At 45.6% G+C, this 24,747-nt stretch overlaps 1 protein-coding gene and 1 long non-coding RNA gene across 2 annotated transcripts in view; one reads left to right on the forward strand and one right to left on the reverse strand.

Moving 5' to 3' along the window:
- Window positions 1-2,634: 2,634 nt before the first annotated feature.
- On the forward strand, window positions 2,635-6,753 carry LOC116755081. Its single transcript, XR_004350228.1, has 2 exons — window positions 2,635-2,747; window positions 6,614-6,753. It is a non-coding gene; the product is annotated as an uncharacterized LOC116755081 (long non-coding RNA).
- Window positions 6,754-9,954: 3,201 nt separating this feature from the next.
- Window positions 9,955-24,747, reverse strand: part of FBXO16 (F-box protein 16) — a 55,614-nt gene continuing 40,821 nt past the window's right edge. The window contains exon 8 of the mRNA XM_032636424.1: window positions 9,955-10,276. Within this exon, the coding sequence (XP_032492315.1) occupies window positions 10,097-10,276 (180 nt within the window). The 3' untranslated portion in view covers window positions 9,955-10,096. The remainder of the gene's footprint in view (window positions 10,277-24,747) is intronic.

Below are 24,747 nucleotides of genomic sequence, written 5' to 3' on the forward strand. Positions count from 1 at the left end.
CTTCTATGTTTTACTTATTTTGTCGTATCACTTCTCCATGCAAGAACCCACAAAGACTCCTTACTGCATCTTGTTCAGGTTTTGCCTACCCTTAGCCCCACACTCCCCATCCGCCCTTCCTCTTCTGCCCTCATGGGGTAAGTAAGGGTCAAGCCTTTACACCCCTCCTGGTAGCAAACTTTCCTGCCTCTGTCCTCACGCTCCTACTGTTGTCTCCTCCTCTCTGTCTATCCAAGCCTCACCCTTCCTTTGGGGCTTAGGGCAAGATTCGCTGTCACAACACTAATGATCCCGGCCCACACCGACTATATTCTCTGAACTACAACTGCACTTAACACCTTTAAAATGAAGACTAGAGTTTTGAGGCCCTCCAGTTGTTTCTTTTCTATAAGAAACCTTCCTGCTACATTTTAGTTTCCTTGATTGCAGGGATCCTGTCTTACAGCCTTTAGAATCCTTTATGGAATCTGGAAGAGAAACAAGTTTTTTTTTTTTGTTTTTTTTTTTTAGTACAAAAGGCTGCTATCTTTGTTAGATACACTGATGACAAGTGGATGGGGGTCTCATGAAAAATCGCTTATTGGTGTTTCAATGATATTAGCAAGGGAGTATTTATTTGGGCTTTTCTGTAAGATTGTCTTATAATAGAGCCACGATTCTCAACTCAGGGTGCATGCTCTCCCGAGTTCTAAATCACATTCATTACACACCCCGATTTTTATGCACTCTCCCAGAATCATCAGTACAGAGAGCCACTGATATAATAGGAGAGTCATTTCCCTCAAGTGTTTTGGGGTTGAGAACCACCATGACAGAAAATTGAAGGTATTGGTGGTATTTATCAAAATAAGATTATTTCGATTGTACTGGGTTAGAATTGCACTTTTCTGAGAGTATAGCAGTTCTTAGTTCCTTGACAACTGATGAGTAAAAGACTCTGCTAGACAAAGTGGGGAAGAATATGCCAGATCTAGGAATGACATGTGCTTCCATGCCAGCAGGCAGGGCAGACCACCCTGACAGCGCACCTGCTCATGTACAAGCATCTCTAGATCGCCTGAGATTCCATTTGTGTGCGATGTGCACTCAGGAGAAGGCACGGCCTCTCATTCCCTGCTCTGCCACTCCTTGGCACCTATATATTCTACCTTACTTTTTTTTTTTTTTAATTCTTTGGCTGTGCTGCTTGGCATGTGGGATCTTAGTTCCCCGATCAGGGATAGAACCCGTGACCTCTGCAATGGATGTGTGGAGTCTTAACCACTGGACCACCAGGGAAGTCCCTATTTTACCTTAGTACACACACACACACACACACACACACACACACACACACACACACCTCAGATATTTTTTCTTATTCCTCACAGATAGGATTTTGGGGAAGTAAATCTCTTCCCCAATAAAGAAACTGAGACTCACAGAAGTTAAATGATCCCCACAATCATGAAGCCGAGTGGGGCAGCCCTGTCAGAAGTGTCTAAGATCCTTCCTGCCTCATTTTGTGTTTAAGAAATAAACGAGGGACTTCTCTGGTGGCACAGTGGTTAAGAATCTGCCTGCCAGTGCAGGAGACACAGGTTCGAGCCCTGGTCTGGGAAGATCCCACATGCCACGGAGCAACAAAGCCCGTGTGCCACAACTACTGAGCCTGCACTCTAGAGCCCGTGAGCCACAACTACTGAGCCCACGTGCCACAACTACTGAAGCCTGCGTGCCTAGAGTCCATGATCTGCAACAGGAGAAGCCACCGCAATGAGAAGCCTGCACACCACAACAAAGAGTGGCCCTTGCTTGCTACAACCAGAGAAAGCCCACACAGCAACAAAGAGCCAATGCAGCCAAATAAATAAAAAAGAAATAAATGAAACATCCTTGGCTGCGGAGTATGAGGTACTGGCAGAACATCCAAAGCTCAAACACCCTGTAAATCTGGGGAAAGAGTGGGATCAAATGAGGGAGAGTGGTCTGCATTGGGAATAGAGATTTGGGAGTCATCATCATAATCTAGTAAAGTAGACGCAGATCTGACGACCTCTAAAGCGAGACCACAACATGTCGATAGAGTAAACAAATGGCTGCTACAGACTCAAGGGGCCGACCACAGTTAAGGGATGGAGAAGAACCAGGGTTGGAGAAGCCAGTAGTGGGTAGAAGTCAAATGAGACGGTAGCTAGAGGAGAGAACAGACTTCAGCAGCAGTCACCAAGATGGGGACAGACTTCTAAAAAGAAAAGAACTCGGACTTCCCTGGTGGTCCATTGGTTAAGATTCTGCGCTTCCACTGCAGGGGGGTGCGGGTTTGACCCCTGGTCGGGGAACTAAGATCCCACATGCTTAGGGGCCAAAAAATTTAAAAAAGAAAAAAAAAGAAAAGAATGCTCGTCTAGACCAAATGCTACAGAGGTCAAGTCGAATGAAGACACAGAAAAGGCCATTTGATTTGGCAATGAGGAGGGTCCTGGTAACCTAAGTGCTATGATCTGAATGTTTGTGTCCCCCCCAAAATTCATGTTGAAATCCTGGGATTATTAGCTGGGGCCCTTGGGAAGCAATTAATACATGGGGGTGGAGCCCTCATTGGTAGGATTAGTGCCCTTATAAAGGAGACCCCAAAGAGCTCCCTTACCCTTCTGTTAGGTGAGGAGGACACAGGAAGAAGGTGCTGGCTGTGAACAAGGGAGAGGAGCCTGACCAGACACCGAATCTGCCAGCGCCCTGATCTTGGATTGCCAGCCACCAGAACTGTGAGAAATAAATGTCTGTTGTTTTTAAGCTGCTCAATCTATGGTATTTTGTTTTAGCAGCCCAAATGGACTAAGACACCGTGAGAGTACAATTGCCATGAGGTTAAGGCTGAGACCAGGTTAAGGAGAGTAGTTATTGAAGAACAAAAGACACACATGTAACTTGCAGGAGAGTGTTTAGTGAAATGAAGGAGAGGTACAAGGCTGGGTCAAATGATAACATTTTAAAGACCAGTGGTAAATTGTGGGGTGAAAAATGTAGGCACCCAAAAGATGCTAAACTGAGAAAGCATGGTCCCAGGAGACCAAAGGGGATGGAACCAGGAGCCCAGGTGGGTGGGACACTAGTCTTAGCAGGGGCCATATTCAGAAACCTTGGCTTTCTCCCTGACAGACATGGCAATGCACGGCCATGAGGTTCTTCACTACTCTAAGGCACCTTGGTAAGAGATAAGGTTGTATATGAAACAGGGCTTAAAGATACATCTCTCTCAGTCTGGGTTTTTTTTTTTTTCCTCCATCTTTAAAGGTATGCTTTAGTAGAATTAAGTAGATTTTTGTTTATCCATTCATCTGTCAATGGACACTTGGGTTGCTTCCATCTTTTGGCTATTGCAAATAATACTGCTATGAACATGGGTGTACAAATCTCTCTTTGAGTCCCCACTTTCAGTTCTTTGGGGGATATACCCAGAAGTGGAAATGCTGGATCTTAGAGTAATTCTGTGTTTAACTTTTTGAGGAACCACCATACCATTTTCCATAGCAGTTGCCATTTTACATTCCCACCAGCAAGGCAGAAAGCTTCCAATTTCTCCACATCTTTGCCAACCCTTGTTATTTTTCATTTTTGATAATAGCCATCCCAATGGGTATAAAGTGGTTGGTTAATTTTTTTTTGTTTGTTTTTTTTTTTTTTTTTTTGGTTAATTTTTAAAATAGATATTTCTTCCTTAGACTATAAGTTCTTCCAAAACTGACTATGTGAATATTTGTTTGATTCAAATGGAATCAAAGACTTGAGCTGAATAAATATTTCCCTAAGTGTGTCACTATAAATATTCAAAATTCCCCGAAGTCTCTCCCCAGTAGTAGTAAAAAACATGTTTTCACCAACGTCAGTCGTGTCTAAGTTTTCAAGAGAGACCTGAAGGGGCAGAAAAGGTGCAGCTCCCTGAACTCAGATAAGAGGGGAAGGAGCGCCCTCTTGTGTCCTTTCTGTGCCAGTGTCAGTGAATAAAGAAGCCAGCTGAGAAATGATCATTTCAGATCTTCTGGTGACACTTCCAATGACAACAAACTCCACACACATGCCTACTGCATAAAAGAAAATGTGAAAACATGGAGAGAGTGAAACTAGGATCTTTTGAAGAATTCCCAATCTAGAAGGGGGATGGGAACAAAATCCATGCAGAAATAACAATAGAAGACTAAAAGCAAAATGGATTAGATTTCTATAAGCAAAACGAATAGATTATCTATTAAGACTCCACAGGAGATAAGATTCGCATCAAAATGTAAACGTGGCTGGTTACGAAGGAGCTTGAGTTGGCTCTCAGGTTTCTCTTAAGGCTCCAGTTCCAGGGTCCTGGAGGGACCTGGGAGGGCAGCCTCCATGTAGGGGCCACTTACATGGCTGTCAGGTTTCCAGAGCCCCTTCTGAGGTTTAGACAAGCTCACTGTGCACTCCCATCTTTGAGAGGGAGGCCCTGGGGACTCCTCCCGTGTTCCTTTCTTCCCTGTAGTGTCCTGCCCATGGCTTACCTATCCCTTGAGTTTCATCCCCCCACCCCCCACCCCACACAATCCCTCCCTCCCTAAACAGACTGTTGACGGGCACACTGTCTCCAAAGCTTCGTCTGGCCTTGACGTTCACAAAGATAATTATACAGGAAGTATGGCTTTCGGAGTTTTGCAGGTATCATCAGCATGGGGACCAGTTACAGAGGATTAAGAAGCTCTCTTGCAAACTTTGCTCCTGCAAGCAGCCTTCAGCTATCCTCTTAGGGCCCTGAAGGAGGTAGAGCCCTTACTTTGGTTAGCATCCTTCTCTCTCTTTTATTTATTTATTTTTTTTGGCCATGCCAAGGCACGCGGGATCTTACTTCCCGGACCAGGAATCCAACCCATGCCCCCTGTGGTGGAAGCGTGGAGCGCTAACCACTGGACCACCAGGGAAGTCCCTGCATCCTTCTCAAATGCTGAATGAAGACATGAATGAAGGCATGGCAGTAGATGTGACCACATATCCAATCGGTAGAGACTAGTGCGCTAATTAGGGAAGCAGCATGGTGGAAAGAGCAGTTCATTTCTTCAGAGTCAGACACAGCTCACTGTAGATAGAGCCCAACTCTGCCGCTCTGTGGCAGTGGCCCCCGGGGGGCATGCTACTTTATCCCCATCCGGCAATTCTGAAATGGGAATAACAGTCTCCACCTACCTCCCTCGTAAGATTCTCATGAAGCTTAAAAAAGATAGTGTACATAAACCTCGAGGGAGAGTCTAGTGTCATAAACACCCCTCTTGCCCCAGACTTCCCCCTTATATCCCGATGTTCCCATAAGCCTCCTGGCTGTATGGACCCGAGATTTCTGGGGCAGTTGCACAACAACAGAGATTTTAGGTCAATAAGAGCTGTGTGGGGAGCAGAAGAAGGGCTGCTTTATTTGTATTCTCATGTCAGGTGCAGTGGGGAAGGTATTTCCAAACCATCTTAATGACTTCCCGAGACTTTTTCCAGTTGCCCAAGCCAGAAATCTGGGAGTCATCCTTGATTTCTCCTTCTCTCTCACCTCCCACACGTATATTTCTAAGTTCTGTTACTTCTCCTTAAGACACTCTGAATCCTCTGGGTCTCTCCGTCTCCCTCCATTACTTTACTTTAATTCTCCATCTCTGTTCCCTGGAAAACCACCATGGCTTCCTGACTGGCCTTCGGTATTGTCCCTCTTCTACATCATCCAGCAGATAGAGCTCTTTCTAAATACAAGTCTCAGCAAGTTGCTCCCCTGTTTAAGATCACTTATTGATGGCTCAACTACTTCCAAGAGAAAGTCTTAACTCCTGAGTGTGTCTCACTTCCTGTTTGGGCTCCTCCTACTTTTCCAGCGTTTCTCCCACCAATCCCGTGGCAACGCCCACTCCTCTGCGCACCAGCTCTACTGGACTATTTACGGTTCCACGGAGAAGGCACAGTGGCCAAGGCGTTTTCTGGACATGGGACTTTTAGTGCTAAAACCAGGACAGCCCTGGGCAAACCAGGATCGTGGTCACCCTGGTTCTACCTCAGGCCTCCGTGTATCTTCTTTCTTAATCCCCTTGTCTGTCCCACCCAGTTTACTACTCAATACTTCTCATCCTCGGTTTCTGCTTGGACATCACTTCTGCAGCCTCCACGGAGCGGTATATTTGTCCCTTCGAGGAGCTGTCACAGCAAGCTCTCCTGGCAGCGATCACTGTATTGTAACGGCTGTTGTGTCTCCCTCGCAGTTATAAACTCATTAAAGACAGGAACACTTTTTTTCTCCTACCTGTATTCCCAGAGCCTAGTAGAGAGTCCGGCACACAACAGGTGTTCAATGAAGTTTTCTTGAATGAATGACTATCAATATAAATTTATCAAGTGTCATCTATTTCATATCACTATGGGGGATGTTAGGGACTGAATGCGCCCCCCCAAATTCATATGTTGAAGTCTTAACCTCCAGAGGGGCTGTCTTTAGAGATGGGGTCTCTAAGGACATAATGAAGGTTAAATGAGTTGATAAGGGTGGCGCCCTGATCTGATAGGATTAGTGTCCTTATAAGAAGAGACACCAGGAGAGACATGTCTCTTCCTCTCTCCCTTTCCTTCCCCCTCTGCAAAGGCACCAAGGAAAGGCCGTGTGAGCACACAGTGAAAAAAGACAACCCAAGGAGAGCTCTCATCAAACACTAACCCTGCTGACACCTGGATCTCGGACTTCCAGCCTCCAGAGCTGTGAGAAAATAAATTTCTGTTGTTTAAGCCACCCAGTCTATAGTATATGGCATCCCAAGCAGACTAACACAGGGGATGTACCTAGTTCACATAACTATGCTGTGACCAATGATGGGTACGGGTCACACGGGTACCATCCTGAGGCAGAGATTTGGTTTCTACTCCGAAACAGCCATAATATTTCCCATCCCACGGGTTCTTCCAGAACCTTGCAACTCTCCTCAGTCTACAACCCCTCTGCTTGAAATTGGACAAGCCTCGTGATCACCAGGGGATGATGGAGTGACTTGGAGACTTCCAAGTTCCGGCCACTCAATATGGCTGTTCTCTTGCTCTCTGTACATCCCCTGCCCGACCAGTGCCTGCTTCACCTATATCTCACACCGGCGGCCCCCAACTTTTCTGGCACCAGGGACCAGTTTCACGGAAGACAATTTTTCCACGGATTGGAGGGGGCGGGACGGTGCAGGCAGTAACGCGAGTGACGGGGAGCAATGGGAAGCAGCAGATGACGCTTCGCTAGCTAGCCACTCACCTCCTGCTGTGCGGCCCGGTTCCTAACAGGCGGCGGACTGGTACTGGTCTGTAGCCCGGGGGTTGGGGACCCCTGCCTTAGACACACGACTGACCTTCCTACGTACTTGCCTCTGCCCCAGCTGATAATTTTCTTATTAAAGAGTCGGTGAGGGGCGTGCCCCACTGCTAGTTTCCCTGGAAACCGATGAGCCCACCTGACATCAATTCTCCTATAACTGGTAATCTCCACTCCCCCCACCCCCCCACCCCCCGGTCCACCCCGAAAGAAGACTGCCGCCGCATCCTGCCTGCCGTCCACCCCACACCGTGAGGTGTTGCTCCAGGACCTTGGTCCAGATGTGTAAGCTCCCCCATCCATTAAACCACTGATGTCTCTGTTGTTGACTTTGGACTCTTTCTTCAGTCTTGAAGTTGGCAAGTACAGGCCTTGCAGGCCTGTGGGGTGCAGCCCAACGCCAGGCTAGGATAAAAATGTGATTCAGTTTCCACCTGGCTCTCTTGGGACTTTTGTCCTTAGAACCCACCCCCCATGCAATGAGAATCCCAGCCCACGTGGAGAGGAACAGAGGCCCCCAACCCTCAGCCCTGTTGAGTGCCCAGTGGACAGCCAAGACCAACTTTCCAGCCATGTTCCTGCACTATCTTGGAAGTGGACCTTCCAGCCCTCTGCTGGGGGGAAGATGCCGTGTGGATCAGAGACAAGCTCTCCCCCAGGCCCCTCCCAAACTGCAGATTCAAAAGGAGAATAACAGACAGCTGTAAGCAACTAAGTTTGGGGTCGGTTTGTTTCACAGGAATAGATAACCGAATACAGCTTAAGACAAGATGGAGCCACTTCTACTGGACAAGCCCTTTTTTCTCTTGATTATGTCCTTGCCCCAGGATATCCTGGTTTATTCCAGAAAGGGCTGGGGACTTACTCCAGACTGGCCCATTCAGACATAGGCCTCCAACATGACTGGTTCCTGACATATTCACAGGAGTTCACTGGGACAAAGCGGGGCAGAATCCTGGAGCTGCAGGTCCCCCCACCCCAGCTTACACAGCTGCCCCTGGCTCCTGGGGGCTGACCATGAGGGCTCAGTCCCCAGGAAGAGGAAACCCTAACTGACAGCCATCTGCTTTGCCCATGGGAAGAACACAAGGTCTCATTCTGGGCGTGTCTTCTTTCTTCTCTGCCTCAGAGCCACATATTGGCTTCATCCTGGGTGATGCCAACCAATCATTTCTAAGTTGGTCATGTTTTGTCCTCCACCGATCACTTGGGCATCCAAACCACTGTATCTTGGGCCATGCTGCTAGGTCACCATTTTGAACCATTCGAAAATACCTACATTACAGTATATAAAGTAAGAACGTAAGTGTTCAACATGACAAGATTGACAAACATAGTTGTTTTTCTACCATTCTGCTTTACTTACGCAAATAAGTATCCTAGAATGGTCACTTTTGGGACCTGGAAATGGTTACATAAGCAGGTGGTTTAGTTTGGAATGTACGACTTATATTTTTGCAGTTAAGTAGCATTTTCTGTTTTCCAGTAACTCTTTAAAGCCCATTTACGTTGCCTGAATATGCATCATAATTCCTCCTTTGGAAATGTCTATGTTTCCACCATCGTGTTGGTGATTCTTCATCGTCCCACTCAAATCCGACCCTTCCCCGCCCACTCCTGGCCACACCTGTCAGCCTGTTCCCTGGCTCAAAGGCTGACACCTACGAGCTGCATCCCCCAGGCTTCTCTGTTCTCTGACTTCCAGGTGGGTTTGACCAAAGGGAAGTGCTGTTGGAGTGTGAAGAGTGGCGAGAGGAAAAAAAAAAAAAAAAAAAGAGTGGCGAGAGAGAGGGGTGGGTCTTCTCCCTCCCTCCCTGCTAGGCCCTGGTCTCCATCATGGCTGCGTTCCTCCACCATATACCATAGGCTGGGCAGTCCCTCTCCCGTGGCTACAGCTCTCACTGGGTTCTAGGAATAGCATGCCCTTTCTCTTTTGCTTCTTCAGGCCAAAGGATGATAAAGGCTTGCAGAAGCTTGCTAGTTTCCAGGGGCTTCACCATCTCGTCTTGATTCTCTTAACCCCACCCACAGTGTGGGTTAAGGGCTGAACTGTAACCTCCCCACACCAATTTCTATGTTGAAGTCCTAACCCCTGAGACCTCAGAATGTGACTGTCTTTGGAGAGAGTATCTTCAAAGAGGTAATTAAGGTTAAACAAAGTCATATGGGTGGGCCCTAATTCAATCGGACTTGTGTCCTTATAAGGAGAGGAGATTAGGACACAGACACACACAGAGGGACGACCGTGTGAGGACACAGGGAGACGATGGCCATCTGCAAGCCAAGGAGAGAGGCTTCAGAAGAAACCAACCCTGCCCACACCTTGATCTTGGACTTCCCAGCCTCCAGAACTGTAAGCAAACAAATGTCTGTTGTTTATAAGCCACTCGTCAATGGTATTTTTGTTATAGCAGCCTGACTGGACTCAGATAGCAGTAGTTTGTCGCAGCAGCCCTAGAAAAAACACTCCCATCATTAAACTGCTCAAGTAGCCTTGGGAATGTGCTGGCCTTATCCTTCTGGGACCCTGCCTCACACACCCAGTCTCACCAACGGTGCTACCGTATGTCCCTTTATCAACCCCATGGTATCTATCATCACATTTCTATCTCAGTTTGTAAATACGTCAACATCTGTGCCATGAATACCTTTTACCGAAATACTGTAGGACTCACTTTCACAATAAGGTACCTAAACTGTTTCTAATAAAGGAGCCAAGTAACATCCAACCCTCCATGTAGAGCAGCCTGTCATTTCTAGAAAAATCCTTTCACATTTTTAAATCAACTTTGGCTGGAAGGCCTGGGGTAATGATTGGAGCCCAGAGTGTCTCTGGAGATGCTGCATGAGAGTTTTCGTTGCTGCTTCAGTGGCTGGGAGCCCCACTGGTCGATGTGGAAGCCAAGCGAGAGGAGCTGGAATGTGTAGGGGGTTGCTGGGTTCTGCACTTTGGGATATCTAGGGAGGAAAAAGATATCACTAGAGTGAGAGTCGTTAAAACATCCAAAAAAGCTATATAGTTAAAATTATTTAAATGATAAAAAACGATTTTATAAAATCACTGGGCTGGATGGGATGTATTGAGTTTCCCAACTTCACCACCTCCCCGCCACCCCGGTCCCCACCATCTTCACCTTGAGTTACTAAGTTCCTTAGTCTCCAAAGTGCTCTTACAACTATATTTCATTTGAATCTCAAGAAAATTCTGCGACGTAGGTAGGAAGGTATTAACATCTCCGTTTTACAAATAAAGGAAACCGAAGGACAGGTAGTTTAAGGGCCAGCTCAAGTTCATGGAGCTAAAAGGCATTAGAGCTGGGTCTGGAGACTTGTGATTCTTAGACCAGGTGGGTATCGGTAGAGTTCCCATCGTTTATCCTCCCTACTAACCTGGGCATGCACACAAAAGGTGAATGTCACAGGTTGACACGCCAACCAAACCTCACAGCGAGAAAGGATTTCTCCTCGACATCTGGCCGTGAGCGGAAAGAGGAAAGAATGGAGAGAACAAGAGAAAGAAATAATACGAGCTGAGCTTGCAGGGGACGGGAGGGACGTACGCTCACCCGCATCTTGGCCCTGGCTGTGCGCAGAGCGACATAGGAGGGCTGGCAGATGTACAGATGCTGAACTTCCTCAAACACTGTCCCCCTCCCCGTGCACATTCAGCTGCCAAGTCCCAGCAGTCAGCTCATCCACTACATCCCTCTAATGCTCTGACAGCTATGTTTGCAACGCACAGGGTTTCTATTAATCCGGGGAAAATCCTACTTTAGACTGTCATTGAATCAGAAATTGCTTCCACCGTGACTGCTGTCTCCAGCGAACCAGGTGCCTCTTCCTCCACAGAGATGTGCCACACGGGCTGGTCTCGCCCACACCCTCCGCCTGCCTCAGGTGCTCTCTTTACTCCTTCTCTAAATCTGTCCTTGGAGGCCCCCCTTCTCCTAGAAGCTTCAGTGTATTGACCCTCAGGGATTTCTGCCCTCAGCTGCATTCCTGAAGCCATTATTATCCAGACCCCTAACTTAGCACTGAACGTATGCTCTCAGGCGTTAGTACCCGTTTCTGAATGTATTGGGCTGGCCAAAAAGCTCGCTCGGGTTCTTCTGGAACATAGATAACCTGAACGAACTTTTTGGCCAACCCAATAATTATTTGTCTCCTGATGAGACTGTCAGTTCCCTGAGAACAAAGCTGGAATCCCACACCCTATTGAATCTACAGTCCTGCCTTTAGTAGATCCATCCATGTTTGCTGGTGACTTTTCTGGGAAAGAGTAGGCAAAACTGGGGTTAAACAAAGCCAGTTGTTCGAATCCAAGAGGAAAGGGGGACGGGATGGGAGTAAATCATCTTCCCATGTTTGAAGTTTTCAGTGTTGTTTCAAGATCAGCGTAGTCAGTATTTTTGTGTTGTTCTAAGATCAGCATAAGGTAAGAGAACAGAAGCCTTCCTTTGTATCATTTTAGGAACAATGAAAATAAAATAATACCTGTTGAATGGAGAAAAAGCCTAGCTTTCTGTGATACAAGAATGGGCTAGTAACACCTCACCTGTAACAGTTTCAAATTTAATCCTATTACAACGCAAAGCATAATTTATCACTGTACTTGAGGAACCCTTTCTCCTAAGTCCCCCAGGGAGATTCACAGGCCCAGGCAGGCTCCCCTTAAGCTTTCCTCTTCCACCCTGGCACGTCCCAGGGACTCCCCTGCCCCCCTCCTCTCCTCCTAGTAACCGTCACCACCTACTCAGACTGTGGGTTTCTCATCCCTCCTAGATGGGTTCCCGAAGATGGTCTCGTTATGTCCACCTGTTGGGCTGCACCCTGCAGGCCTACGGGCCCTGCACTTGCCGGGGTTCAAGACTGAAGAAAGAGCCCGAGGTCAACAACAGAGACATCAATGGTTTAATGGATGGGGGAGCTTACATGTATGAAGCAAGTTCCCCCCATTTGCAGCAAGCGGCAGACAGGATATGGCGGCAGTCTCCGCTCCCAGGGCGGTGGCGGGGGCGGGGGGGGGGGCGGTTACCAGTTATAGGGAAAATGACGTCAGGTGGGCTCATTGGTTACCAGGGAAACCAGCAGAGAGGCACGCCCCTCACCACCCCTTTGATAAGAACAATCACTAGCTGGGGCGGAGGCAAGTACATAGGAAGGTCAGTCACATGCATCAGATATAGGTGACGCAGGCCCTGGTAGGGCAGAGGACTTACAGAGAGCAAGAGAACAGCCATCTTGAGTGGCCTGACTATACAGGCTTCCTTGCTGTCCCTGAAAACAAGTTTGCAGACCCTTTTCATTTTAAGACTTTAATGTCCATCATTACAAGAGAAAAGACAAGATATAAGGGCAAAATATGGGGAAGTTATATAAAAGGGTACAAATCTGACAGTCTTGGGTCCTGGTCCAGCGCATCTGATGATCTGCTTAAAATAACTGGATATTTCTTTTACACTAACATTGGGTATTATAAGCAGAAAGGGCAGGGGGTCCCCGGAGAAAAGAGAACCAGGCATGGCTTGCTTGACACAAGAGAACCCATTTTGACCTAAGCCATTTTGTGATCTAAGCCTGGCCACAATGCTTGCCCTTGAACAGGTCTCAGTAATTAATGATCTTAAGGGAACAAAAGAAAAAGCAGTCAAGAAACAATGGTTCTGTGATAAAAGAGTCCTAGATTCTCAAGAGATATATGTAGACGTAGAGAATGGACTTGAGGACACAGGGAGGGGGAAGGGTACGCTGAGACGAAGTGACAGAGTGGCATGGACATATATACACTACCAAACGTAAAATAGATAGCTGGTGGGAAGCAGCCACATAGCACAGGGAGATGAGCTCGGTGTTCTGTGACCACCTAGAGGGGTGGGATAGGGAGGGTGGGAGGGAGACACAAGAGGGAGGAGATATGGGGATATATGTATATGTATAGCTGATTCACTTTGTTATAAAGCAGAAACTAACCATTGTAAAGCAATTATACTCCAATCAAGATGTTTAAAAAAAAAGAGATACATAACAATCTGATACATATCGTTGAGTGCATACATATCTCTGGGGGCAGAAAGTAAGGCCGCCACCCAGGTGGAGGATGGAATGATGACATTGACCTTTTCTGACCCTCGTGACTTCAATCAGTTGAAGCCTGCACTCTGTCAACCTTTGCCCCAATTCTACACCGAATTTTCCACTGCTTAAGACCCTTCATGAATATGCGTGTATCCTTAGTTTCAAACTTCCCCAATTTTGCTATTCAGGGAGGCACAGCTTGGGAAAGATCCCTGGTGTTCTCCTTTCTTTTGGCTGCGCTGTGAGATCTTAATTCCTTAACCAGGGATTTGAACCTGGGCTCTCGGCAGTGAAAGCGTGGAGTCCTAACCACTGGACCACCGGGGAAGTCCCTCTCCTTCCTTGCTGCAAATAATAATTCCTTTCCTTCCTTCTCCCATTCTTTGGTTTGGCCATGTTTCTTGGCTCGACACCCACCAAAAGGCAAATCCAGTTTTTTGGGTAACACATCCACACCGGGAGGATGACACACCCCAACTTCACGGGGACAGAGGCTCCTGTGCTTGGGACCCTCCCAGACCTCGCCCTATGTGTCTCTTCATCTGGCAGTACATCTGTGTCCTTTATCACATCCTTTAATAAACTGGCAAACGTGTTTCCCTGAGTTCTGTGAGACGCTCTAGCGAATTAATCAAACCCAAGGAGGGGGTCGTTGGAACCTCTGATCTATAGCTGCCTGGTCAGAAGCACAGGTGACACTGGTGACTGCAGTGTGGGGGAGGAGAGCAGAGAGCAGTCTTGTGGGACTGAGCCCTTATCCTGTGGGCTCTGACGCCGTCTCCAGGTAGATGGTGCCAGAACTGAGTTAAATTGCAGGCCACCCAGCTGGTGTTGCAGAGAACTGCTTGGTGTGGGGAAAACGCCCACACACTTGGTGACCAGAAGTGCCAGAAATGTGTGTTTTGTGTGAGAAGTAAAAGAAGCACTTAGGAGATAGACGGGGCTGAGGTTTTTTCGTACAACAGGAGGGAAAGGCTAGGGTTTTCCTTCACATTGGGGCTCCTCAAACCTTCTTCCTATTCATCTTTGGCTGCTGCCTTGCTGTGAAACTCCGTCTCGGTCCTTCCCCCAGAAAAGTCCATTTCTTCAGTGCAGAGACTTAACAAGGACTATCTTATCAGGATAGTTGAACCCCTATTTCAAGCGGTTTCAAGAAATTTCACTTCTGAGCACTTGGAGACCAGGCAAGACATATTTTACTACACTTCTATCCTACATGGGATTCTTCCCTTAAGAGCTTTTGCCTACAGCTCCACTGACTATTTTTCCTTTTCTTTTTTAAAATAATTGTTTATTTTTGAACAGGTTACTTTTCTACATAGTTGAGTATTGGAAAGATACAAAAAGGGACAGTGAAAAAAAAATCTCCCCCACTCACCTCCGAGTCCTCCAGTTCTCTTCCTCAAGTGCAACCAAGATGATCTTTTTTTCCTGTGTATCCTTCCAGAGATATTTATACATTGCAAGCAAATATACACATAAAATGCAAATATATTCTCCCCCCTCGCCTTTTTCATACAGTTGGTAACATACCATCACTTTTTGTTCACTATATATATGAGAGTATGCGTGTGTGTGTGTGTGTGTGTGTGTGTGTGTGTGTGTGTGTGCCTGCATGTATGAACAGTACTTAAAGAACTTCCTTGGGGACTCCCCTGGTGGCACAGTGGATAAGACTTCGCTCTCCCAACGCAGGGGGCCTGGGTTCGATCCCTGGTCAGGGAACTAGATCCCACATGCATGCCGCAGCTAAGAGTTCGTATGCCACGACTACGGAGCCTGTGTGCCACAACTAAGGAGCTGGAGAGCTGCAACTAAGGAGCCCTGGAGCCACAACCAAGGAGCCTGGCTGTCACAACTACGGAGCCCATGTGCTGCAACTAAGGAGCCCGCAAGCTGCAGCTAAGGAACCCACCTGCCACAACTAAGACCCGACGCAACCAAATAAATAAATAAAATTTTAAAAAGAAAGAAGCATAAGGGAACTTAAAAAAAAAACTTCCTCAATCTTTCAAGGGTTGTATTATAGTCCATTTATAGATGAGCCAAATTTATAGCTATTTGAGCTGTTCACAATCTTTTGCTCTTAGAAACGATGCTGATATAATTTTTTTTTTTTTTGGCTGTGCCACACAGCATGCAGGATCTTAGTTCCCTGACCAGGGATTGAACCTGCGCCCCCTGCAGTGGAAGTGTGGAGTCTTAACCACTGGACCACCAGGGATGTCCCTGATATAAATTATCTTTACATATATGCAGGTCTGTCTGCCGTCACCTGTTTTCTGATGGGCTAAGGGTGTCGACAGCCATGCAATCTACCAGTAATTCCAGTACCGGAGCATCTTCACATAGAGTATTCCTTTCCTCAACCTGCTCCTAAAAAGACAGAATCGGGTAATTTAAATGTATATTTATTTATTTATTTTTTATTTTTTGGCGGTACGCGGGCCTCTCACTGTTGTGGCCTCTCCCGTTCCGGAGCACAGGCTCCGGATGCGCAGGCTCAGCGGCCATGGCTCATGGGCCCAGCCGCTCCGCAGCATGTGGGATCTTCCCGGACTGGGGCAAAAACCCGTGTCCCCTGCATCGGCAGGCGGATTCTCAACCACTGCACCACCAGGGAAACCCCTAAATGTATTTTTTTCATCAGTTGAACTTACTGTTCTTTTTCTAGAGATATTTACACAATAGTTTCTCTCCATGTTGCTGTCACGTTTTTAAATGGAAGGACATGGGAGAAGATGCATGGAAAGCTATGCTTCACACATCAGAACTCTCTGGGGTTCTTTTCTTAGCCCACTTCCTGGGCAATCAGTGCCTAAATCTTCAACTGCTGGATTTATATCTCTCGCCCTGCTCTCCCTGCCAAGCTCTTGACTCATACATTCAGCTCCCTTCTCAATGTGCCTACTTGTCGTCCCGCAGGTACTTCACACCAACCATGTCCAGTCTCAGTAGGAGATGGCATGAACCTTTACACAATCGCCCAATCCAGATACCCAGGAGTCATCCCTACGCGGCTGGAGCCTGCCCCTCAGCCTGTTAAGTCCCTCGAGGGCACGAGGGCACGACTGGGTCTTGTTAGGGTCACACATCCCTCGAGCTCCCTCGAGTGGCTGTAAGATACTTGTTGGATAAATGAATACACATATGAACGACTTCTCCTTCTCTTTCATTTCAGGGCAATGGCTGAAACCACCTTGCAGGGGAAATATGAAGCAGGGAGAGAAAATTCCTATCTTCTGGCTGGATGTCATTTTATTGGGCACAGAGAAGGGAGTGAGAAAGGCAACAGGCTACTGAGGCTGAGTGACCCCAGCAAGAGGGGGGCTCCTCAGGAGGCTAAGGCCCAAGAAGGGCTGTTACAGGGAAAATTTGCATACCAGTGTGTATACTATACATCTGTGTCTGTCGCTCCCCAGTTGAATTTTTTTTGTTGTTCTCCATTTATGTTATTTGCAGACATTTGCAAATGATCACTGATACAAACAACACCATTTGATAAACCCATGGATCCCTTAAGAGAATATATCAGGTAAAGGAGTACTGTAGGTGGGGCTTCCCTGGTGGCGCAGTGGTTGAGAGTCCACCTGTCGATGCAGGGGACACGGGTTCGTGCCCCGGTCTGGGAAGATCCCACATGCCGCGGAGCGGCTGGGCCTGTGAGCCATGGCCGCTGAGCCTGCGTGTCCAGAGCCTGTGCTCTGCAACAGGAGAGGCCGTAACAGTGAGAGGCCCGCGTACGGCAAAAAAGGAGTACTGTAGGTGGATATGGAAAACAGATAAATAGAATCACAACAATGAGAGCCCTGCAGGGTGCCAATCACTCTTCTAGAAACACCACCACCAACAACAATAATAATTGCAAATATCTGGCTGCTGGGCATTATATTACTTCATTTAATCTTCCCAAGCCTGTGATGCGGTAAAAAAAGCTAAAGGACTTCTCTGGCGGTACAGTGGTTAAGACTCTGCACTTCCACTGCAGGGGGCGCAAGTTCGATCCTTGATCCGGGAATTAAGATCCCACATGCCTCGGGGCCAAAAAACCAAAACAGAAAGCAGAAGCAATATTGTAACAAATTCAATAAGGACTTAAAAAAAAAAATCTACCCTCAACACTTCATGATGACTCCCAGTTCAGGGGTGATGTGGTAATACTGTATGTAAATATGGATTATTGCGTTTGAAAGTCATAAAATCAGGAGTTTTTCATTTTAGTCATATAAACACAGCTTCGACTCACCCCTGTAAATTGCCTAAGCGTAGGCTGGGAGCTGAGTGACAAGTAACGGCCACTGGTGGGGATGAAGATGTCTGGGGAGGACCCCTCCCCAGAAGGGTTTCCTTCCAGGAGGAGAGTCTAAGCGGGGTGACTGCTCATCCTGGCTTCAGCTGAGTGGATGCTTCACCCCCAAGGATGGAGCTGCTTCCTGCACTTTTCCATCTGGGGATTCTGTGCAGAGGACCCCTGCTGTCCTCTGTCTGCCTACGAGCCCAGAAGGCTGAACAGACGGTCTGATCACCCCTCCAGGTGACACCGATGAAGAGGGTGCTCTCTTCTCCTCCTAGCTTACTCTGCTTCTATGAGAAACAGAGGAAGGGATGAGGGAGAAATAATCAACACAGCTTTAAAGAAGCCACAGGCCTGTCTTTGTTCTTGGTTTGTCTTTAACTTGGGGTGAAACTGTCAGCTGTGGAGGAAGGCTAGGCAGAAAATTCTAGCCAGGGTTTTGAAACTTAAATCCATGATTTTGTGGGACTTCCCTGGTGGGCCAGTGGTTAAGACTCCATGCTTCCACTGCAGGGGCGCGGGTTCGATCCCTGGTGGGGGAACTGAGATCCCACAGGCCACACAGGCATGGCCAAAAAATTAAAAAATAAAATAAATAAATCCAAGATTATGTGATGGCACCATTCAGCCTCCCAAGTAGGTGGCATAAAGTAGGAATGTGTTCCAACACATTCCAATGGTTGTTTGTTAGTAGGGATCATGAATTCATATTTCAAAACATCCATGTCTTAGAATATTGGCTTCTACTGTAGTTTGTGGTAAAATACCGTATTACAAAATGTTTTACACGTGCACATACATATATACTACATATACACGTATATATTTTAAACCCCAGTAATAACAGTGATTAAAATACCCGTCATAACTAATATGTATATAACTAAAAATATCACATAACTCATAAACACGGTTCTTCTTTTCTGGTAGATCCTCAAGAGAAGCTCATTTTTGTCAAATACTTTGTGTTTAACTCTTCAGTAAAAAGAAGCAGCCATTTGGCCCCAGGGCAAGAGAAGCAGGTAGAATCACTCCTGTTGGAAATGCCAGGGTAATTTATTATGCGTGATCAAACGAGGCTACAAGACAGAACAAGTAAACTATGCTCCTTCAGAGGCAAAGGAGAAATGCAAAGACTCTAAGCAGTGGCCCTTCCTGAGAGTTAATTTTGCCCCCAGGATTCTTAGCAATTAAGCCTTTTGGTCTTGTAGGTATCAGAAATTAACAAAAGCCCATAATGTAGTTAGTAGGCAGCGCATTGGCACAAGACAGAATTCACAGCGCTGAGTTTAACACACGCTAGGAGTGTGGAATCAAAAACTCAACACTGGTGACTTCCCGGGTGGTCCATGGTTAAGACTCTGCACTCCCAATGCAAAGGGCCCAGGTTCGATCCCTGGTCAGGGAACTAGAGCCTGCATGCTGTAACTAAAAATCCTGCGTGCCACAACTAAGACCCGGAGCAGCTAAATAAAAAAGCAAAAAACAAAACAAAAAAATAACCCCACACAGATGAGGAGTAATGAGCAGGCAGAAGATGTTATGGAGGCCAGGCAGGAAAAGAAAATATATGGCTTACATTTCCTATAGCTCTGGCTGCAACTATTTTTTACACAGAGGAAACTGTGAGAAAGAAGACAAAGAAAAGTGGGGAAAGTAAAGGTAAAAGCGAGAAACAAAGCTTATTCCACAGGTTGGAGCCTCCTCCTGGCCATGTGGCTGACCGCTCAGCAGCGTCTCAGCAGCGTCTCACCATGAACACTCTCACTGGTCCCTGCTGTCTCCATGATGATTTGGTGTGACTCTGACAGCTTCTGCTAGTTACTGAAGCTTACTTTGAGCTGAGCACTGTTGTTACTAACTCTATTCTACAGACGAGGAAACAGAGCCTCTGAGATTGCTAACAATTTGGCCCAAATCACTGAGCTGCTAAGACTGTGAGATCAGGCATTGAACCTAGGCTGTTTCAGTCCCTAGCCTGTGCTCTTGTTCAGCGAAGTGAAAAATAAGATGGTATTTAATGGGGGAGAACACGAACATGTATTGAGTACTTAATATATACCTGGCGGCATTTAGTCCTCACCACAGTCCTGCAAGGGAGGTATCATTATTCCCATTTTATAGATGAAGAAACTGAGGCTCAGAGAGGTTAAGTAACTTATCCAAAGTTGCACTGTTAAGTAAAAAAGCCCAGGTCTCTCAGACCGCAGAGCCCATACTCTTTCTTATTCTTCCTTCCAAATGGAATTCTCAGGAATTTCACTGAACTAAATAAATAAAAATCTCTCCTTTAGATATTTTTACCTCTGCACATCCAAACCAAACAGACATTATAAAACGAATACCTGGGGGTTTCATCAGAAATTGAAAGGAATCTATTAAAGATTGCCTGCAAGGAAGCCACTGCATAAACTGTGTTTTGTAAATTCTTCTGTTGTAATTAATTAAGTTTTCTAAAGTTCAAGAGAGAGATGGAAGACAGAAACCAGTTTTTATTGGTTTACAATCAGAATTCGTGAATATACTGGCTTCTTTTTTGGTATAAGGAGAGAGCAGAGAGTAAATGTGGTAGGAAACTATGGGGGTCCACAGATCCAGAATTTAGCCTGGAATGGACTTTAAAGATGTAATTCAAACTTATAAATGGGGAAATGAAAACTCAAATAGCTTGAGTGACTGCTAGTTAACAGTAGAGCTGAGGCTAGAAACCTGGGTGTCCTGATTCTTAAACCATTATTCTTTCCATGACATGAACCAGGAATCACTTTAGAGAATATTCCTTTTTCCTCCTCTTTTGACCCAGACAGGGATGAAAAAGTGAGAAAGCTTAACAAAGCATTAAGGATCATACACCATGGTCAAGTGGGGTTTATCCCAGGAATGCAAGGATTCTTCACTATATGCAAATCAATCAGTGTGATACACCATATTAACAAAATGAAGGATGAAAACCATATGATAATCTCAGTAGATGCAGGAAAAGCTTTCCACAAAATTCAACACCCATTATGATAAAAACTCTCCGGAAAATAGCCAACATTGTTCTCAATGGTGAAAAACTGAAACCATTTCCTCCAAGATCAGGAACAAGACAAGGTTGCCCACTCTCACCACTCTTATTCAACACAGTTTTGGAAGTTTTAACCACAGCAATCAGAGAAGAAAAAGAAATAAAAGGAATCCAAATTGGAAAAGAAGAAGTAAAGCTGTCACTGTTTGCAGATGACATGATACTATGCATAGAGAATCCTAAAGATGCTACCAGAAAACTACTAGAGCTAATCAATGAATTTGGTAAAGTTGCAGGATACAAAATTAATGCACAGAAATCTCTTGCATTCCTATACACTAATGATGAAAAATCTGAAAGAGAAATTAAGGAAACACTCCCATTTACCACTGCAACAAAAAGAATAAAATACCTAGGAATAAACCTACCTAAGGAGACAAAAGACCTGTATGCAGAAAACTATAAGACACCGATGAAAGAAATTAAAGACGACACAAACTGATGGAGAGATATATCATGTTCTTGGATTGGAAGAATCAACATTGTGAAAATGAATATACTACCCAAAGATATCGACAGATTCAATGCAATCCCTATCAAATGACCAATGGCATTTTTCACAGAACTAGAAAAATTTCACAATTTGTATGGAAACACAAAAGATCCTGAAGAGCCAAAACAATCTTGAGAAAGAAAAATTAAGCTGGAGGAATCAGGCTCCCTGACTTCAGACTATACTACAAAACTACAGTAATCAAGACAGTATGGTACTGGCACAAAAACAGAAAGATAGATCAATGGAACAGGATAGAAAGCCCAGAGATAAACCCACACACATATGGTCACCTTATCTTTGATAAAGGAGGCAAGAGTATACAGTGGAGAAAAGACAGCCTCTTCAATAAGTGGTGCTGGGAAAACTGGACAGCAACATGTAAAAGAATGAAACTAGAACACTCCCTAACACCATATACAAAAATAAACTCAAAATGGATTAAAGACCTAAATGTAAGGCCAGACACTATAAAACTCTTAGAGGAAGACATAGGCAGAACACTCTATGGCATAAATCACAGCAAGATCCTTTTTTTTTTTTTTTTTTTTTTTTGCGGTACGCGGGCCTCTCACTGTTGCGGCCTCTCCCGTTGCGGAGCACAGGCTCCTGACGCGCAGGCTCAGCGGCCATGGCTCATGGGCCTAGCCGCTCCGTGGCATGTGGGATCCTCCCAGACCAGGGCACGAACCCACGTCCCCTGCGTCGGCAGGTGGACTCTGAACCACTGCGCCACCAGGGAAGCTCAACTTAAAAGCTTTTGCACAGCAAAGGAAACCATAAACAAGACGAAAAGATAACCTTCCGAATGGGAGAAAATATTTGCAAACGAAGCAACTTGACAAAGGATTAATCTCCAAAATATACAAGCAGCTCATGCAGTTCAATATCAAAAAAACAAACAACCCAATCCAAAAATGGGCAGAAGACCTAAATACACATTTCTCCAAAGAAGATATACAGATTGCCAACAAACACATAAAAGGATGCTCAACATCACTAATCATTATGTGATTAGAGAAATACAAATCAAAACTACAATGATGTATCACCTCACACTGGTCAGAATGACCATCATCAAAAAATCTACAAACAATAAAGGCTGGAGAGGGTGTGGAGAAAAGGGAACCCTCTTGCACAGTTGGTGGGAAAGTAAATTGATACAGCCACTATGGAGAACAGTATGCAGGTCCCTTAAAAAACTAAAAATAGAACTATCGTATGACCCAGCAATCCCACTACTGGGCATATACCCTGAGAAAACCAATTCAAAAAGTGTCATATACCACAATGTTCATTGCAGCACTATTTACAATAGCCAGGACACGGAAGCAACCTAAGTGTCCATCGACAGATGAATGGATAAAGAAGATGTGGCACAGATATACAATGGAATATTACTCAGCCATAAAAAGAAATGAAACTGAACTATTTGTAGTAAGGTGGATGGACCTAGAGTCTGTCATACAGAGTGAAGTAAGTCAGAAAGAGAAAAACAAATACCGTATGCTAACACATATATATGGAATCTAGAAAAAAAAAAAGTGGTTCTGATGAACCTAGGGGCAGGATAGGAGTAAAGATGCAGACATAGAGAATGGACTTGAGGACACAGGGAGGGGGAACGGTAAGCTGTGGCAAAGTGAGAGAGTGGCATGCACATATATACACTACCAAATGTAAAATAGCTAGCTAGTGGGAAGCAGCTGCATCGCACAGGGAGATCAGCTCCATGCTTTGTGACCACCTAGAGGGGTGGGATAGGGAGGGTGGGAGGAAGACGCAAGAGGGAGGGGATATGGGGATATATGTATACATATAGCTGATTCACTTTGTTATACAGCAGACACTAACACAACAATGTAAAACAATTATACTCCAATAAAGATGTTAAAAAGAAAAAGAGTAAATAGGCATAAGGGATCTTATTGGGGTTTTAAAATGAAATGTTTTAAAACTGATTTATGTTGATGGATACACAACTTGCTAATTTCACTAAAAGTTATTGAACTGCACACTTGAAATGGGTGAATTAAATGTTTTGTAAAATATGCCTTAAAAAACCCCCCAAAACTATCAAGACACTAAGAATCAGGTTATCCTGGAAAGAGGTCAAGAAGGTAACTGCAGAGGCTGGAGCTAGCAAAGCACAGGAAAAGATAAGGTCTTATCTAAAGCAATTAACAGTAAACCGGCAATTAGAGGATTTTGTTACTTGTGTTTAGCTGAATGCTGTGAATAGCAAGCTTTTTGAAATTCTTGGCCAGATCAGAACCTAGAAAGTGAGGACTTCTAACCTCCGTTGAGTGTGAGACAAAAAGGCAGCTGTTTTTATACTTAACTTGGTAGAAAAAAGAAAAACAAAAACAGACGAGAAACAGGATATCAGCTGGGGTCCCTGGGGTCCCAATTCCAGGCCCTGGGAAGACCAAAGCTCACCCCCTTGGTTTTTGTGAATTGTCCTGAAGGGCTCTCTAGGTTTCTAGACTTCTTTTTTTTCTTTCTAATATTAGAAAGTGAAGTCATCCTTTATTCCACTTTTCTTCACATGCCACATCCAATCTACCACAATGCAGAATATGATCACTCCTCACCAATACCACCGCTAACATGCTGGTCTGAGCTACCAGCATCTCTCCTAACTTCTTCCCCTGTTTCCATTCTTGCCTGCCCGCCCCCCCCCCCCCTCTTTTCTTATGGCCGTGCCACACGGCATGCGGAATCCTAGTTCCCCGACCAGGGATATAGAACCCGTGCCCCTGGCAGTGGAAGTGTGGAGTCCTAACCACTAGACGACCAGGAAAGTCCCCGGTTTCTAGACTTTTGAGACCTTGCTTCCATGTGTAAATTGAGTAGAATTTACTAGAGAGATGGAAGGCGGGGTTTAAATCCCAGTAATAGGGAATAAAGTTGATAGGAATGGATGGGTTACTATCCAACACTAACCTGGCCCCTCTCCCCTTCCCTGTCTCAGCTTCTTTCCATCAGGCTGGCTTCTCTTTCCTGGTCTTATCTCTCTCCTCCCCTCTCTCTGCTCCCCCTCCACTCCCCTTGCAGGAGCAGAAGCAACAAGGTCTTCCTCTAATCTCCAGCCTCGGCAGGCTTTCCTTCTCTGGAGCCCAGGTGCCTGTAGCATCCAAGCCCTCGAGGTGTCATCCCTCCCTACAAGCCCCTCAGCGGCTTTCCCCCCGAGGAGACAGCTCCCTCCTTCCCCTTCCCAAAGAGGAATCGTGGGGTCAGCTGTTAAGATTTAACAAAAAAATTTTTTTCACGTCTTTACACAAGATCGGAAAATCTCTGAAGTTTAAGATGGTACCCGGCTGTCCTGTGGTGTTTATATTTTTTCATTGCTTTGTTCTGTATGGAATTTTGTTATAATAACTAATGGTAATGGGCATTTCCTGATATTTATATAATTTTGATAAACCACCTTCAAAATTACAAAGCGTTAGTGATCGGATCTAGGCTTTATTCCCACCTTCTATCAGTGATTCACT

Source organism: Phocoena sinus, chromosome 6 (assembly GCF_008692025.1).
Source record: "Phocoena sinus isolate mPhoSin1 chromosome 6, mPhoSin1.pri, whole genome shotgun sequence".
In the NCBI taxonomy this organism is placed as follows: domain Eukaryota; kingdom Metazoa; phylum Chordata; class Mammalia; order Artiodactyla; family Phocoenidae; genus Phocoena; species Phocoena sinus.